The following is a 19,233-nucleotide window of genomic DNA, read 5'->3' as shown; positions in this document are numbered from 1 at the left end:
CTTTAGGCTCCCCTTTGCGGCTTGCTTGACAGGCCCTCCTTAAAGGCCTCACCGTGGGTTTGTTGGGCTTCTTCCTCACGGAAGACGCAGGCTGGAGAGCTAACCCATACTGCTCCATTTATATCTACTGTCAAACGTCTGTCCGGTGGTCCAAACAGTAGAAACAGTTCAAATAAATAAACATAAATCAAAAATACATGCTGTACATTCTGATAGCATTATGTAGCAGCAGGTACGTAATTCTGTTCTACCTCTATGTTATCTATATACATAATGTATGTATATATACATATACATACACATCTATATAATACATGGACCTATTCTCTGCATTATGTCATTATACTGTCATTATATATATGTGTATATATATTATATATGTATTATATATACTGTCACTATACTGCAGGCAAACTAAAGTATTTGATCAACCAGAGTGCATTGAGGACTCTATCTCTATCTGGAGCCTCATTCAATGTCATTTCACCTCATGGTTCACTAACACCTCAATGTCACAAAAACTAAACTGCAGACCTCTAAAAACTATTTATAATTGAGTCATTTATCAGACACTCTTTATCCAGAGTGACTTACTATAAGCAAGAGAGACAGTGTAGTGTCTCAGTAAACTAATAGAACAATAATCTGTATATTGAAACTAATGATTCCAGGTCAACAATGAACCTAGCATCTATCTGTCTTTAAGATACTAGAGGATCAATGGTCCTGGTCTTTAAGATACTAGAGGATCAATGGTCTGGTCTTTAAGATACTAGAGGATCAATGGGTCTGTCTTTAAGATACTAGAGGATCAATGGGTCTGTCTTTAAGATACTAGAGGATCAATGGGTCTGGTCTTTAAGATACTAGAGGATCAATGGGTCTGGTCTTTAAGATACTAGAGGATCAATGGGTCTGTCTTTAAGATACTAGAGGATCAATGGGTCTGGTCTTTAAGATACTAGAGGATCAATGGGTCTGGTCTTTAAGATACTAGAGGATCAATGGGTCTGTCTTTAAGATACTAGAGGATCAATGGGTCTGGTCTTTAAGATACTAGAGGATCAATGGGTCTGGTCTTTAAGATACTAGAGGATCAATGGGTCTGGTCTTTAAGATACTAGAGGATCAATGGTCTGGTCTTTAAGATACTAGAAGGATCAATGGGTCTGGTCTTTAAGATACTAGAGGATCAATGGTCTGGTCTATAAGATACAAGAGGATCAATGGTCTGGTCTTTAAGATACAAGAGGATCAGTGGTCTGGTCTTTAAGATACTAGAGGATCAATGGGTCTGGTCTTTAAGATACTAGAGGATCAATGGTCTGGTCTTTAAGATACTAGAGGATCAATGGGTCTGGTCTTTAAGATACTAGAGGATCAATGGTCTGGTCTTTAAGATACTAGAGGATCAATGGTCTGGTCTTTAAGATACTAGAGGATCAATGGTCTGGTCTTTAAGATACTAGAGGATCAGTGGGTCTGGTCTTTAAGATACTAGAGGATCAATGGGTCTGGTCTTTAAGATACTAGAGGATCAATGGGTCTGGTCTTTAAGATACTAGAGGATCAATGGTCTGGTCTTTAAGATACTAGAGGATCAATGGTCTGGTCTTTAAGATACTAGAGGATCAATGGGTCTGGTCTTTAAGATACTAGAGGATCAATGGGTCTGGTCTTTAAGATACTAGAGGATCAATGGGTCTGTCTTTAAGATACTAGAGGATCAATGGTCTGGTCTTTAAGATACTAGAGGATCAATGGTCTGGTCTTTAAGATACTAGAGGATCAGTGGGTCTGGTCTTTAAGATACTAGAGGATCAATGGGTCTGGTCTTTAAGATACTAGAGGATCAATGGGTCTGGTCTTTAAGATACTAGAGGATCAATGGTCTGGTCTTTAAGATACTAGAGGATCAATGGTCTGGTCTTTAAGATACTAGAGGATCAATGGGTCTGGTCTTTAAGATACTAGAGGATCAATGGGTCTGTCTTTAAGATACTAGAGGATCAATGGGTCTGTCTTTAAGATACTAGAGGATCAATGGGTCTGGTCTTTAAGATACTAGAGGATCAATGGGTCTGTCTTTAAGATACTAGAGGATCAATGGTCTGGTCTTTAAGATACTAGAGGATCAGTGGGTCTGGTCTTTAAGATACTAGAGGATCAATGGGTCTGGTCTTTAAGATACTAGAGGATCAATGGGTCTGGTCTTTAAGATACTAGAGGATCAGTGGGTCTGGTCTTTAAGATACTAGAGGATCAATGGTCTGGTCTTTAAGATACTAGAGGATCAATGGGTCTGGTCTTTAAGATACTAGAGGATCTGCCACCAGAATGCCAAAAGACATTAAAGATGTGACTCCCTACATAAACTCTAAACTAACTTAAAATAATTCCTCCAGAGAAGGAGATAGAGAGAGAGAGAGAGAGAGAGAGAAGGAGAGGGAGAGGGAGAGAGAAAGATAGGAGGAGAGAGAGTAGGCGGGAGAGTGGGAGGGAGGGAGGGACAGACAGACAGACAGGCAGGCAGGCAGGCAGGCAGGCAGACAGACAGACAGACAGACAGACAGACAGACAGACAGACAGGCAGACAGACAGTGTGTCTCAATCTATTCTTTCCTCTCTAGATCTTGTCATTTCCTTGCTTGTCCATGCCCCCACCCCCCCTTCCCCTCCTCGGCCCCCTTTAACCTAATTCCTAAATTCTTAGTCTAATGTGGTTGGTTAGTAAATGTCATTATATTGTTACATTGTTACATTGTTACATTGTTACATTGTTACACATGTATATGAGCTCAATGCTATTTCTGTTGCTGCGTTCACACACTTCCTTAAAGACATGTTTAATGTCATACAGACCCTCTTATAGACATGTTTAATGTCATACAGACCCTCTTATAGACATGTTTAATGTCATACAGACCCTCTTATAGACATGTTTAATGTCATACAGACCCTCTTATAGACATGTTTAATGTCATACAGACCCTCTTATAGACATGTTTAATGTCATACAGACCCTCTTATAGACATGTTTAATGTCATACAGACCCTCTTATAGACATGTTTAATGTCATACAGACCCTCTTATAGACATGTTTAATGTCATACAGACCCTCTTATAGACATGTTTAATGTCATACAGACCCTCTTATAGACATGTTTAATGTATGTACCCAGAATATACCCATTATAAAAGTACTGGTACCCGTTGAACGTCTGTCCTCTTTACTTACACTCCGTCACCACGGCGTCACACATGGAAAATAGCAGATCTACGCTGTGAGCTTGTAGATCTGCTATTTTGGTATGAATGAATCAAGGCTTTACTTCCTCATCGTGTCACATGAGGATGATGTGAGTTATTCATAGAAACAAACATGATGACTGGAGACCTTGTACTGCTTTATATTACTTATATTACATATCATCATTATATTACTTATATTACATATCATAATATTACTTATATTACATATCATCATTATATTACTTATATTACATATCATAATATTACTTATATTACATATCATCATAATATTACTTATATTACATATCATCATAATATTACTTATATTACATATCATAATATTACTTATATTACATATCATAATATTACTTATATTACATATCATCATAATATTACTTATATTACATATCATCATAATATTACTTATATTACATATCATCATAATATTACATATATTACATATCATCATAATATTACTTATATTACATATCATCATAATATTACTTATATTACATATCATAATATTACTTATATTACATATCATCATAATATTACTTATATTACATATCATAATATTACTTATATTACATATCATCATAATATTACTTATATTACATATCATAATATTACATATATTACATATCATCATAATAATACTTATATTACATATCATCATAATATTACTTATATTACATATCATAATATTACTTATATTACATATCATAATATTAGTTATATTACATATCATAATATTACTTATATTACATATCATAATATTAGTTATATTACATATCATAATATTACTTATATTACATATCATCATAATATTACTTATATTACATATCATAATATTACTTATATTACATATCACAGGGACGCTGGAAGTCATTTATGCCAGGGGGGGCTGGGCTTTTTTTTCACATGTGTCCCGCGATTTCTTTCAAATTTTTCACCTTTTTTCACCTTTTTCAACAAATATTTTATTCCCCAAAGTTAAATACATCATTGTTTTAATATATAAGTGTGTATATAGACTTTTAAAATGATATATATTTGTTTAATTAAAAAAAAAAAAAAAAAAAACTATTTTTTTTCAAAATGTTTTCTTTCTCATCCCCACCACCAGGGGTGCTGCAGCACCCTCAGCACCCCACTTCCCGCGTCCCTGACATATCATCATAATATTAGTTATATTACATATCATCATAATATTAGTTATATTACATATCATCATAATATTAGTTATATTACATATCATCATAATATTAGTTATATTACATATCATCATAATACTACTTATATTACATATCATAATATTACTTATATTACATATCATCATAATATTACTTATATTACATATCATCATAGTATTACTTATATTACATATCATCATAGTATTACACCACAACATTGGGATACCCATGTACCTGTCAAAATACTTCAAAAACGATAAGTCCACAATCACAACACCAGAGGCAGCTCCACTGATCATGTTCAACCCAGATTTGGCACAAACAAGGGAATGCACTCTTTGTTCATGCTATGCAACAAAAATGTGGAATGCCCTTCGGCTACAATGGGAAAACATGGCCACAGGCTGACTAAATAAGCCACTTAAACGGTTGTTTCGCCCCGTTCTAAAAAGTTAGGGTTCCGGAAAATCCTCAAACATCTGTAGAATTAGGGTCCTTTACCTTTAGTTTTTGGATAGATTGTGGCAAAAAAGGTAATCCACGGACCCTTTGCCAGTGTTCCACCGATTCCGGTAGCCAGCCCAGTGGAACTTCATCTTGGAGCTGTATAGCGGAGGGAGAGGTTCGTAACGGGGCTACACTTTACCCAAATACACCATTAACCCCTATTTGTAACTGTTGTGATTTCGGTTGACCAACATATGGTCCCTAAGAGTCTCCATCTATAAGGGTGGTGGTGAGTGAAGGTTTCTGTTGATTCGCACGCGTGGAGAACCAGTTGACACCAGGCGGTATCACACGACAAGCTCTCAAGTTTAATGCACACATAGAGAATATATACAGTATTGTACAGTTTAATGCACACATAGAGAATATATACAGTATTGTACAGTTTAATGCACACATAGAGAATATATACAGTATTGTACAGTTTAATGCACACATAGAGAATATATACAGTATTGTACAGTTATATCAATAGAATATAAATCGCCGTTCACACCTGGCAGCAGGCTCCCTCTTAAACAACAGGTCAGCATTAACATCATATGAATAGCCCAGAATTGTAGACAGTCAGACTCCGTCTACAACACTGTGACTGTTGTAACATAACTTATCATTTATATATGGTGTTTACTTTAGCTTTAGTATATTTGTTCTAATAATAATCTGTTTTTACTTGCACACTGTCATATAAAATATAGCAAATAATACGACATGTCTCAATAAACCATGAACCTAGCATCAGTCTAAACAATATAATATGTAAATATCATGTTAATCTTTACATAAGACCGTATGGTGGTCATAACTAGGTCAATAAGATAGAGTCTGAAGAGGTGAGTCTGACGATTACGGCAGAAACATTGGGAGTGAATCTGCAGATCTGACTGTAATGGGGGAGTTATACATACATATACATATACATATACATATATATATATATATATATATATATATATATATATATATATATATATATATATGTATATAGACTAGAGGTGAGACAGCATGGATATAGAAGTGAGACAGGATGAATATAGAGGCGAGACAGCTTGTCTCTTATGCAGTGTAAATGAGATGGATAAATATAGCAGAAGTGTTATCACACAGTGTTGCCAAGTCTGCTTATTATAAGCGACATTGGGCTTGTTTTCTTCTGTAAAGTTGCTTGTAAATATTGGTGATTGTGGGTTGAGGGTTTTAGTCCTTGTTTCTAAAGTATAGTTGATTATTTGGGTCTTGCTTGCTTCCTAAATGTTGGTTAAACCAGTAGTTATCAATGTTTGTGTCAGGGACACTCTCAGGGACCCCCCATACCAGATCTTTGGAATTAAAATGTTTCAAAAATATTCCAAATATATATTGAAAAAAGATAAATCAAGACTTTTTGAAAAAAGCAGATCTACAAGCTTTATTTGTCTTTGCATTGAACATTGTAACTTATAAATAATAGTGTCAGTGTTGACTTCTACAAACTAATATGCTACAAACGACTATCCTCGGATCCATTCCCTGGATGCCAAAGCCGAACTTCTGCCCCACATCTTTCACATGGGCCTGTTATAGCGCCACCAGGAGGCAAAACAATTTTTTTGACAGTACTCCTACAGATTTTATCCAAACGTCATGCAAACCGGTACACAGTATCTCTATAGTCATTAAACCAAACGGGTCTTTCAGATTTTTCATATTCCATCCTGATTGGCTAAAAATGGCTTCCAAAGTTTGCAGGCGTGCTCCGTTTTGAACAAAATGCCTCAAATCATGAACACAGCATTCAATTTCCATGACATTTTGCACATACATTCCCACTATGCCGAGGAAGTAATGCCACTTAAATATTTTCAAATCAGCCTCATGGTGGCGCTATAACAGGCCGATTCGTGTTTTTACGTATAACTGCACCTATCTGTGTAAAACGTTGTATGCGCACTCCCTAGAGGCCAAGGAAAAACCTTTGCCCTGCATTTTTCTGCCTTTTACAGCGCCACCAGGAGGCTGACTTATGTAAAACACATTTTTTAATATGACTCCTTCCCATGTTATAACATTTTCACGCAAATCGGTACACATGATCTCTATAGTCATGTGATCTAGACGCATCTGTTTGATGTTTGATGTTCCATCCTGATTGGCTAAGATTCACATCTAAAGTTTGCAGTAGTGGCTTGTTTTAAACAAAATGCCACAAATCATGAACGCAGCGTCCGATTGCGGTCAAACTTTGCATGCACATTCACACTATGCTGAGGAACAAATGCCACCCTTTTAACATTGGCCTGTTATAGCACCACCAGCAACTCTAATTTAGCAAAACACATTTTTGGAACAAAATGCCTCAAATCATGCTTGCAGTGTCAGATTGCCGTGCAAGGCCTAAGCACTTTTTCTAGTTATTATTTGTTTGTATTATTAATATTATTATTATTATTATGATTCTGATAGACACTGTCCCTCTTGTCTATTGGACATTCCAGACTTTGAGGCTTCAACGTCGCCCCCTTGTGTCACAGTGTCAGCACTGCATTAGCAGCAGCATGACTTTCACTGCCTGTCCCATGGGCGCACACACACACACACACACACACACACACACACACACACACACACACACACAGTGAGTATGTATATATATATATGTGTGTGTGTGTATGTATCTGTTAATATGAATGTATGCATACAGCGGTGTTAATTTTGACAGAACATTTTGATGTAGTCATAGTCTTTTGAATGCAATTCCATTTAGTCTCTGAAATGTTACTGGATCTCTTCTCCACTAGTCTTAGTTCTACTGGATCTCTTCTCCACTAGTCTTAGTTCTACTGGATCTCTTCTCCTCTAGTCTTAGTTCTACTGGATCTCTTCTCCACTAGTCTTAGTTCTACTGGATCTCTTCTCCACTAGTCTTAGTTCTACTGGATCTCTTCTCCACTAGTCTTAGTTCTACTGGATCTCTTCTCCACTAGTCTTAGTTCTACTGGAACTCTTCTCCACTAGTCTTAGTTCTACTGGATCTCTTCTCCACTAGTCTTAGTTCTACTGGATCTCTTCTAGTCTTAGTTCTACTGGATCTCTTTTAGTCTTAGTTCTACTGGATCTCTTCTCCACTAGTAGTTCTACTGGATCTCTTCTAGGTCTTAGTTCTACTGGATCTCTTTTAGTCTTAGTTCTACTGGATCTCTTCTAGTCTTAGTTCTACTGGATCTCTTCTAGTCTTAGTTCTACTGGATCTCTTCTAGTCTTAGTTCTACTGGATCTCTTTTAGTCTTAGTTCTACTGGATCTCTTCTCCATAAGTCCCTCCCTCCCTAACATTTTAGTCTCGTCAGTTGTCAGTGTATTTATTCATCATAGCTGTGTTTTTATTTAGTTTTCGTCACAATAAAGGTAATAAAGGTGAATAAAGGTGAATAAAGGTAAATAAAGGTGAATAAAGGTGAATAAAGGTAAATAAAGGTGAATAAAGGTAATAAAGGTAAATAAAGGTAATAAAGGTAATAAAGGTGAATAAAGGTAATAAAGGTAAATAAAGGTGAATAAAGGTAAATAAAGGTGAATAAAGGTAAATAAAGGTGAATAAAGGTGAATAAAGGTGAATAAAGGTAAATAAAGGTGAATAAAGGTAAATAAAGGTAATAAAGGTGAATAAAGGTAATAAAGGTAATAAAGGTAATAAAGGTAAATAAAGGTGAATAAAGGTAATAAAGCTAAATAAAGGTGAATAAAGGTAATAAAGGTAAATAAAGGTGAATAAAGGTAATAAAGGTGAATAAAGGTAAATAAAGGTGAATAAAGGTAAATAAAGGTGAATAAAGGTAGTCGACCAACATCTTTTGTCATGGTTTTTGGTCGACAAAATGAACACTGAACAGCACGTTGTAACATAAGTTAATGAATAAACATGACCTTATCACTCCATCAACTCATCTGCCCAGTGATTATTCTATTGTAAATTACTTTTTACATTCATCTAGTAGTTGAAGTTCTTTATTTTGGATCATTTTAAATGTGTGTTTATCAGTGAATCAATATGAAACATTAGACTATTATGTATTTATCAGTGAATCAATGTGAAACATTAATATTATTTATTTATCAGTGAATCAGTGAAACATTAATATTATGTATTTATCAGTGAATCAGTGAAACATTAATATTATGTATTTATCAGTGAATCAGTGAAACATTAATATTATGTATGTATCAGTGAATCAATGTGAAACATTAATATTATGTATTTATCAGTGAATCAGTGAAACATTAATATTATGTATGTATCAGTGAATCAATGTGAAACATTAATATTATGTATGTATCAGTGAATCAATGTGAAACATTAATATTATGTATTTATCAGTGAATCAATGTGAAACATTAATATTATGTATTTATCAGTGAATCAATGTGAAACATTAATATTATGTATTTATCTGTGAATCAATATGAAACATTAATATTATGTATTTATCAGTGAATCAATGTGAAACATTAATATTATGTATTTATCAGTGAATCAATGTGAAACATTAATATTATGTATTTATCAGTGAATCAGTGAAACATTAATATTATGTATTTATCAGTGAATCAATGTGAAACATTAATATTATGTATTTATCAGTGAATCAATATGAAACATTAATATTATGTATTTATCAGTGAATCAATATGAAACATTAATATTATGTATTTATCAGTGAATCAATATGAAACATTAATATTATGTATTTATCAGTGAATCAATATGAAACATTAATATTATGTATTTATCAGTGAATCAATATGAAACATTAATATTATGTATATATCAGTGAATCAATGTGAAACATTAATATTATGTATTTATCAGTGAATCAATATGAAACATTAATATTATGTATTTATCAGTGAATCAATATGAAACATTAATATTATGTATTTATCAGTGAATCAATGTGAAACATTAATATTATGTATTTATCAGTGAATCAATATGAAACATTAATATTATGTATTTATCAGTGAATCAATATGAAACATAGACTATTATCCAGACTATAAATATACAAAGTAAAATTCTATACTTCTATCTATGCTATTTAACATTGTAGTGCAGAAATACCACGCCACGCCTTGTGAGATTGTAGATTTTCGGCTATTGTTTTAAAAAATATGATTTGATCAAAATTGATATATTTTTTAAAAATCTATTAAATCGATTAGTTTGACAAACTGTTGCTGTGATACTGCAGTCATGCATGTAAACAACAGTATGTGTGTGTGTGTGTGTGTGTGCAGGGCCACGCCAAGGGTAGTGTGAACGGTGCGGCCGCACAGGGCCCCGCGCTTGGGGGAGCCCCGAAAAAAAAAAAAAAAAAAAGATTTTTTTTAATGAACAGAATCACATTTATTAAGAGTTATAAAAAGAAATAACCGCAAATAACCACCAAAAACTCGGAAATATCCGCCCAAAACCGCCAAAAAATTGCGCGGGGACGGGGTGCGAGTTCGCACAGGGCCCCGCATTTCTCCCGCACGGCTCTTGTGTGTGTGTGTGTGTGTGTGTGTGTGTGTGTGTGTGTGTGTGTGTGTGTGTGTGTGTGTGTGTGTGTGTGTGTGTGTGTGTGTGTGTGTGTGTGTGTGTGTGTGTGTGTGTGTGTGTGTGTGTGTGTGCGTGCGTGCGTGCGTGCGTGCGTGCGTGCGTGGCGTGCGTGCGTGCGTGCGTGCGTGCGTGCGTGCGTGCGTGCGTGCGTGCGTGTGCGTGCGTATGTGCGTGCGTGTGTTAAGACCACATAGCCTACATTCACATATATTTATAGCTCTCTCCTTTCAACAACTCTGTTGTTGAAGGTTAGCTTCTCTCATGTTTTTTTTATTTAAAGTGAATATTAATAATTTGTGCTACAAATAAAAGGAATACTTCTTGGTGCATAGTGGTGTCAAAAATAATCGAATAATCGATTAATCGCAATGCGGACATGGATAATTATGAATCGATTCACAAATGTCAATAATCGATTAATCGAATAATCGATTTTGAAAAAGAAAATATATTTTTTTTATTGAATTTTTTTAATATATAGATATATTTTTTGTTTTTTAATCATGTTGCTAATTGCACAGAGAAGCAGGCAGAATTATATGTCGTTCAGTATATCTGACTGCTTGTATTGACTGATGAAAAAGTTTCCATGTTGTACAATATAGAAAAGTGTGATGCATCGTGATGCATCGTCGAATCGAATCGAATTATTACAAGGTTAATTGTAATCGAATCGAATCGTTACCTGGTCAATCGTAATCGAATTGAATCATGAGGGCAGTGCCAATGCACACCTCAATGGTGCAACATGTATAAATGAAACAATGGTTCAGAATCTTAATTGATTATGAGCAGTTTATTTAACACATTCACTGCCAGGTGCTATGCATCTGCTTTTTTTAGCTGCTGCCAGGGTTTTTTCAATTCAACAGAATCTTTATCTCCAGTATGATCGATCCCCTGATGGTTGCTAATCACTGAGGGTTATCTCCAGTATGATGGATCCCCTGATGGTTGCTAATCACTGAGGGTTATCTCCAGTATGATGGATCCCCTGATGGTTGCTAATCACTGAGGGTTATCTCCAGTATGATCGATCCCCTGATGGTTGCTAATCACTGAGGGTTATCTCCAGTATGATCGATCCCCTGATGGTTGCTAATCACTGAGGGTTATCTCCAGTATGAACGATCCCCTGATGGTTGCTAATCACTGAGGGTTATCTCCAGTATGAACGATCCCCTGATGGTTGCTAATCACTGAGGGTTATCTCCAGTATGATGGATCCCCTGATGGTTGCTAATCACTGAGGGTTATCTCCAGTATGATGGATCCCCTGATGGTTGCTAATCACTGAGGAAATCACTGTGCTTCAGTGAAAAATGTCATCGTGACCTCCCGTTCTCTCCCAGTTGAAAATAGCATGTTTCGCCAAAAATTCATTGTAAAAAAAAAAAGTATACAGGAGCCGAAATACGGGATTTACCACCCACCCCCCCCCCGCCAAAGAATAATATCTCTCTCTCTCTCTCTCTCTCTCTCTCTCTCTCTCTCTCTCTCTCTCTCTCTCTCTCTCTCTCTCTCTCTCTCTCTCTCTCTCTCTCTCTCTCTCTCTCTCTCTCTCTCTCTCTCTCTCTCTCTCTCTCTCTCTCTCTCTCTCTCTCATATTAGCCAGACCACTAGACCACATGAAAAGACCCTTTGTCAAAACTTTATACTCTGTGTGCGTGTGCGTGCGTGAGAGGAAACAGCCACAGATTGTTACATTCTGTGTGAGTTCTGCGTTGTCCTTTTTGCCCACATTATTGTCATTAAACCGTCCATAATAATTATAATCATAATTATAATCCATAATCATAATCTTTTATAATCCCACCTCTTCAGGAAACACTACCCTTCCTCTTTGCCTGGCCTACTTGTTAACTAGTTGTACAAACTCTTGTTTTATTGTTGTATTGTTTTATTGGATCTTGTTTAGTCGATACACTTATTTGTTTTAGCTCATGCTCATTTGATTTAGCTATTTTGTCTCATCTGTTTAAGAAGGTAGGTAGCTGATGTATTACACTTTTACCTTAGCGCTAGGTATACTCTTGGTTGCTTGTTTTTGCAGGAAATGCACTTAAGACTTCTGGTGATTAGTAGTTTCGTTCCCTACCTATGTTGAATACACTTATTGTAAGTCGCTTTGGATAAAAGCGTCTGCTAAATGACTGTAATGTAATGTAATGTAATGTAATGTAATGTAATGTAATAATCAATATTAAATCAATGAGTTTGATTTAAATGCTACACCCCCGTTGACCTCATGACCTCTGTCTCCGCCCCCCCAGCAGTCCGTCACCAAACCAGCATGGCTCCTCCCCCTCCGCCAACAAGCCCCGCCCCTCCTCGCTGAGCTCATCATCATCAGTGATGACATCATCATCGCGCGTCCTGCTGCGTCAGCAGCTGATGCGAGAGCAGCTGGTGGAGCAGGAGCGCCGCCACGCCCACTACCCCCCCGGCCACGCCCCCGTCCAGACGCCCGCCATCAACGTGACGCTGCCGCACGGCGCCACGCTGCCCCCTGCTGCCCAGGTGCCCCTGGAGGTCCTAAAGGTAATTACACTTTCAGCTGCTCTCTTTACCACACTGCCCCCTGCTGCCCCTAGAGGTCCTAAAGGTAATTACACTTTCAGCTGCTCTCTTTACCACACTGCCCCCTGCTGCCCCTGGAGGTCCTAAAGGTAATTACACTTTCAGCTGCTCTCTTTACCTTTTTCTCTTTACCTGAGGCACTGCTCTGGACACGCACGCACGCACGCACGCACGCACGCACGCACGCACGCACGCACGCACGCACGCACGCACGCACGCACGCACGCACGCACTCTGTACGTACAGAGAGAGAGACGGACAGGCCTGGTTAGGAAGCTGTTAAAGTTATTATGTTTCAAACAATAATATCTAGAGTTAGAGGGTTAACAGCGGAGCTAAGTTGTTTGTAGTCAGCCTGGCAAGCTGGAGCTGTAGAAGTGTAGGGCCGTGTAAAACACTTTTCTTGTGGCTGTAGAAGTGTAGGGCCGTGTAAAACACTTTTCTTGTGGCTGTAATAATAATAATAATAATAAGCTTTATTTGTATAGCACCTTTCATGACATGAAATGCAGCTCAAAGTGCTTTACAGAGAAAGAATACAATTACAGTTAGAACCAATTTAACAATAAAGCAAACAAAAATAAAATAAAATAAAATAAAAGCAGTAAAATGCAGTGGCCCCTCGCCACTACACAACTACAACACAAATGGATATAACTTAAATGTAGTGGCCACTGCCCTCTACAACACAGCTAAAGAAATATCCACACTTCACACAATTGCCAATATTACATGTGTACCTTGTGTACCTTAGTAATATATCTTCACACAATTGTATATCTTCACACAATTGTAGAAGTGTAGGGCCGTGTAAAACACTTTTCTTGTGGCTGTAGAAGTGTAGGGCCGTGTAAAACACTTTTCTTGTAGCTGTAGAAGTGTAGGGCCGTGTAAAACACTTTTCTTGTAGCTGTAGAAGTGTAGGGCCGTGTAAAAACACTTTTCTTGTGGCTGTAGAAGTGTAGGGCCGTGTAAAACACTTTTCTTGTGGTTGTAGAAGTGTAGGGCTGTGTAAAACACTTTTCTTGTGGCTGTAGAAGTGTAGGGCCGTGTAAAACACTTTTCTTGTGGCTGTAGAAGTGTAGGGCCGTGTAAAACACTTTTCTTGTAGCTGTAGAAGTGTAGGGCCGTGTAAAACACTTTTCTTGTGGCTGTAGAAGTGTAGGGCCGTGTAAAACACTTTTCTTGTGGTTGTAGAAGTGTAGGGCTGTGTAAAAACACTTTTTCTTGTGGCTGTAGAAGTGTAGGGCCGTGTAAAACACTTTTCTTGTGGCTGTAGAAGTGTAGGGCCGTGTAAAACACTTTTCTTGTGGCTGTAGAAGTGTAGGGCCGTGTAAAACACTTTTCTTGTAGCTGTAGAAGTGTAGGGCCGTGTAAAACACTTTTCTTGTGGCTGTAGAAGTGTAGGGCCGTGTAAAACACTTTTCTTGTGGCTGTAGAAGTGTAGGGCCGTGTAAAACACTTTTCTTGTGGTTGTAGAAGTGTAGGGCTGTGTAAAACACTTTTCTTGTGGCTGTAGAAGTGTAGGGCCGTGTAAAACACTTTTCTTGTGGCTGTAGAAGTGTAGGGCCGTGTAAAACCCTTTTCTTGTGGCTGTAGAAGTGTAGGACCGTGTAAAAACCCTTTTCTTGTGGCTGTAGAAGTGTAGGGCTGTGTAAAAACACTTTTCTTGTGGCTGTAGAAGTGTAGGGCCGTGTAAAACACTTTTCTTGTGGCTGTAGAAGTGTAGGGACCGTGTAAAACCCTTTTCTTGTGGCTGTAGAAGTGTAGGGCCGTGTAAAACACTTTTCTTGTAGCTGTAGAAGTGTAGGGCCGTGTAAAACACTTTTCTTGTGGTTGTAGAAGTGTAGGGCTGTGTAAAACACTTTTCTTGTGGCTGTAGAAGTGTAGGGCCGTGTAAAACACTTTTCTTGTGGCTGTAGAAGTGTAGGGCCGTGTAAAACCCTTTTCTTGTGGCTGTAGAAGTGTAGGGCCGTGTAAAACACTTTTCTTGTAGCTGTAGAAGTGTAGGGTCGTGTAAAACACTTTTCTTGTAGCTGTAGAAGTGTAGGGCCGTGTAAAACACTTTTCTTGTGGCTGTAGAAGTGTAGGGCCGTGTAAAACACTTTTCTTGTGGCTGTAGAAGTGTAGGGCCGTGTAAAACACTTTTCTTGTAGCTGTAGAAGTGTAGGGCCGTGTAAAACACTTTTCTTGTGGCTATAGAAGTGTAGGGCCGTGTAAAACACTTTTCTTGTGGCTGTAGAAGTGTAGGGCCGTGTAAAACACTTTTCTTGTGGCTGTAGAAGTGTAGGGCCGTGTAAAACACTTTTCTTGTGGCTGTAGAAGTGTAGGGCCGTGTAAAACACTTTTCTTGTGGCTGTAGAAGTGTAGGGCCGTGTAAAAACACTTTTCTTTGTGAAGGATTTATGATTAAAGAACAAAGTACTAATACAAATATCTCTGTTCTAAATGTGACGGCCGTCACCTTTAGGACATTTTACTTCACGGTTACTCGTCGCTCAAATAATTGCGATGAACGAATGAATTATGAACAAAAAATACTTTTCTGTTTGGCCTTTTAGGCTTCTTAACAAAAGCACAGATACGACAAATAACTTACATCGTTTAAGTACTTTATACACATGAATAGTGGAAATAGCCGATCTACAAGCTCAGTCTGTGTGTGATCATGCCCAAAGCAGTATCCAGCTTATTATTATTATTATTATTATTATTATTATTAATATTAATATTAATATTAATATTAATATTAATAATAATAATAATAATAATAATATGCCCAAAGCAGTATCCAGTATCCAGCTCATTATTATTATTATTATTATTATTATTATTATTAATAATGATAATAATATGCCCAAAGCAGTATCCAGTATCCAGCTCATTATTATTATTATTATTATTATTATTATTATTATTATTAATAATGATAATAATATTCCCAAAGCAGTATCCAGCTTATTCAATGAAAGTAGTTTCTTTCTTTCTTTTCTGAGGGCCATTTTTACTAAAAAAAAATGCTTATTTTTTTTTCTTTTTTACATTTCCTGGAAAGTAACTCTTTGGAACATTCAAGGTTTTATTATGATACATACAAGGTTTTATTATGATACATACAAGGTTTTATTATGATACATTCAAGGTTTTATTATGATACATTCAAGGTTTTATTATGATACATTCAAGGTTTTATTATGATACATACAAGGTTTTATTATGATACATACAAGGTTTTTCCACTCAGACAGACAGCAGAATGCTGACCTTGTTTTAGGGATAAATAACGTGGCTCATGTTTTGGTATTTTATGTGTTTTAAGGATACATGTTTTAGTATTTGATGTGTTTTAAGGATACATGTTTTAGTATTTGATGTGTTTTAAGGATACATGTTTTAGTATTTGATGTGTTTTAAGGATACATGTTTTAGTATTTGATGTGTTTTAAGGATACATGTTTTAGTATTTGATGTGTTTTAAGGATACATGTTTTAGTATTTGATGTGTTTTAAGGATACATGTTTTAGTATTTGATGTGTTTTAAGGATACATGTTTTAGTATTTGATGTGTTTTAAGGATACATGTTTTAGTATTTGATGTGTTTTAAGGATACATGTTTTAGTATTTGATGTGTTTTAAGGATACATGTTTTAGTATTTGATGTGTTTTAAGGATACATGTTTTGGTATTTTGGCCTCAGGGCTGCTGGTAAACGGAGCTCAGAGAGACACAGAGAATCCTGTTATTTTCTCGTTTATTTGAGCCTGAATGAATGAGGAATTCCTAGGAATTCAACCGAGGCCAGTGGATGGATCCTCATTAAAATGTCAATCTGTGTCCACTGTTAAAGATACGTCACTTTCTTTTTCACAAAAACAACATAGGCGTACAACAATTCAAAGCTAAAAGAGTCTCACCGGGACACGTTTTGAGCTTGTAGATCTGCAATTTTTTGATATTTTTGATTTTTTATGGTTGTTTGTTTGTACAAATACATTGGACATAAAAAAGACAATAGAATTTTAATACTAGCCATTAAGCTACTAATATAGACTGAGGTAATTAAAGTGGGTCATGTTTGAATGTTTGGAATTGTAACTGAAATCAATAATATATCAGTATTCTGATATTAACCTGCAGGCCGCATTAAGTGAAGGTGGGGGCCGCATGTGGCCCCCGGGCCACCAGTAAGACTGTTAGAACAGATGTCAGACTGTTCAGATGTCAGACTGTTCAGATGTCAGACTGTTAGAACAGATGTCAGACTGTTCAGATGTCAGACTGTTAGAACAGATGTCAGACTGTTCAGATGTCAGACTGTTCAGATGTCAGACTGTTAGAACAGATGTCAGACTGTTAGAACAGATGTCAGACTGTTAGAACAGATGTCAGACTGTTCAGATGTCAGACTGTTAGAACAGATGTCAGACTGTTAGAACAGATGTCAGACTGTTCAGATGTCAGACTGTTCAGATGTCAGACTGTTAGAACAGATGTCAGACTGTTAGAACAGATGTCAGACTGTTCAGATGTCAGACTGTTCAGATGTCAGACTGTTAGAACAGATGTCAGACTGTTCAGATGTCAGACTGTTCAGATGTCAGACTGTTCAGATGTCAGACTGTTAGAGCAGATGTCAGACTGTTCAGATGTTAGACTGTTCAGATGTCAGACTGTTAGAACAGATGTCAGACTGTTAGAACAGATGTCAGACTGTTCAGATGTCAGACTGTTAGATTAGATGTCAGACTGTTCAGATGTCAGACTGTTAGAGCAGATGTCAGACTGTTAGAACAGATGTCAGACTGTTCAGATGTCAGACTGTTAGAGCAGATGTCAGACTGTTAGAACAGATGTCAGACTGTTAGAGCAGATGTCAGACTGTTAGAGCAGATGTCAGACTGTTCAGATGTCAGACTGTTAGATTAGATGTCAGACTGTTCAGATGTCAGACTGTTCAGATGTCAGACTGTTAGAACAGATGTCAGACTGTTAGAACAGATGTCAGACTGTTCAGATGTCAGACTGTTCAGATGTCAGACTGTTCAGATGTCAGACTGTTAGAACAGATGTCAGACTGTTAGAACATATGTCAGACTGTTAGAACAGATGTCAGACTGTTCAGATGTCAGACTGTTCAGATGTCATACTGTTCAGATGTCAGACTGTTAGAACAGATGTCAGACTGTTCAGATGTCAGACTGTTCAGATGTCAGACTGTTCAGATGTCAGACTGTTCAGATGTCAGACTGTTAGAACAGATGTCAGACTGTTAGAACAGATGTCAGACTGTTCAGATGTCAGACTGTTAGAACAGATGTCAGACTGTTAGAACAGATGTCAGACTGTTCAGATGTCAGACTGTTCAGATGTCAGACTGTTAGAACAGATGTCAGACTGTTCAGATGTCAGACTGTTCAGATGTCAGACTGTTAGAGCAGATGTCAGACTGTTCAGATGTCAGACTGTTCAGATGTCAGACTGTTAGAACAGATGTCAGACTGTTAGAACAGATGTCAGACTGTTCAGATGTCAGACTGTTAGAACAGATGTCAGACTGTTCAGATGTCAGACTGTTCAGATGTCAGACTGTTCAGATGTCAGACTGTTCAGATGTCAGACTGTTAGAACAGATGTCAGACTGTTCAGATGTCAGACTGTTCAGATGTCAGACTGTTCAGATGTCAGACTGTTCAGATGTCAGACTGTTAGAGCAGATGTCAGACTGTTCAGATGTCAGACTGTTAGAACAGATGTCAGACTGTTAGAACAGATGTCAGACTGTTCAGATGTCAGACTGTTAGATTAGATGTCAGACTGTTCAGATGTCAGACTGTTAGAGCAGATGTCAGACTGTTAGAACAGATGTCAGACTGTTCAGATGTCAGACTGTTCAGATGTCAGACTGTTAGAGCAGATGTCAGACTGTTAGAACAGATGTCAGACTGTTAGAGCAGATGTCAGACTGTTCAGATGTCAGACTGTTAGAACAGATGTCAGACTGTTCAGATGTCAGACTGTTCAGATGTCAGACTGTTCAGATGTCAGACTGTTAGAGCAGATGTCAGACTGTTCAGATGTTAGACTGTTCAGATGTCAGACTGTTAGAACAGATGTCAGACTG

At 37.1% G+C, this 19,233-nt stretch overlaps 1 protein-coding gene across 2 annotated transcripts in view; it reads left to right on the top strand.

Moving 5' to 3' along the window:
• The window catches only part of LOC308097072 (microphthalmia-associated transcription factor-like), a 50,115-nt gene that overhangs the window by 4,293 nt on the left and 26,589 nt on the right, over nucleotides 1-19,233 (top strand). For both annotated transcript variants that reach the window (XM_080444664.1, XM_080444663.1), the window contains exon 2: nucleotides 12,804-13,071. In XM_080444664.1, coding sequence (XP_080300790.1) covers nucleotides 12,804-13,071 — 268 coding nt within the window. The remainder of the gene's footprint in view (nucleotides 1-12,803; nucleotides 13,072-19,233) is intronic.

The sequence above is a fragment of the Gymnoscopelus braueri genome, assembly GCF_963280865.1.
Source record: "Gymnoscopelus braueri genome assembly, chromosome: 12".
Taxonomy (NCBI): domain Eukaryota; kingdom Metazoa; phylum Chordata; class Actinopteri; order Myctophiformes; family Myctophidae; genus Gymnoscopelus; species Gymnoscopelus braueri.
This window is presented reverse-complemented; position numbering and strand designations above follow the sequence as displayed.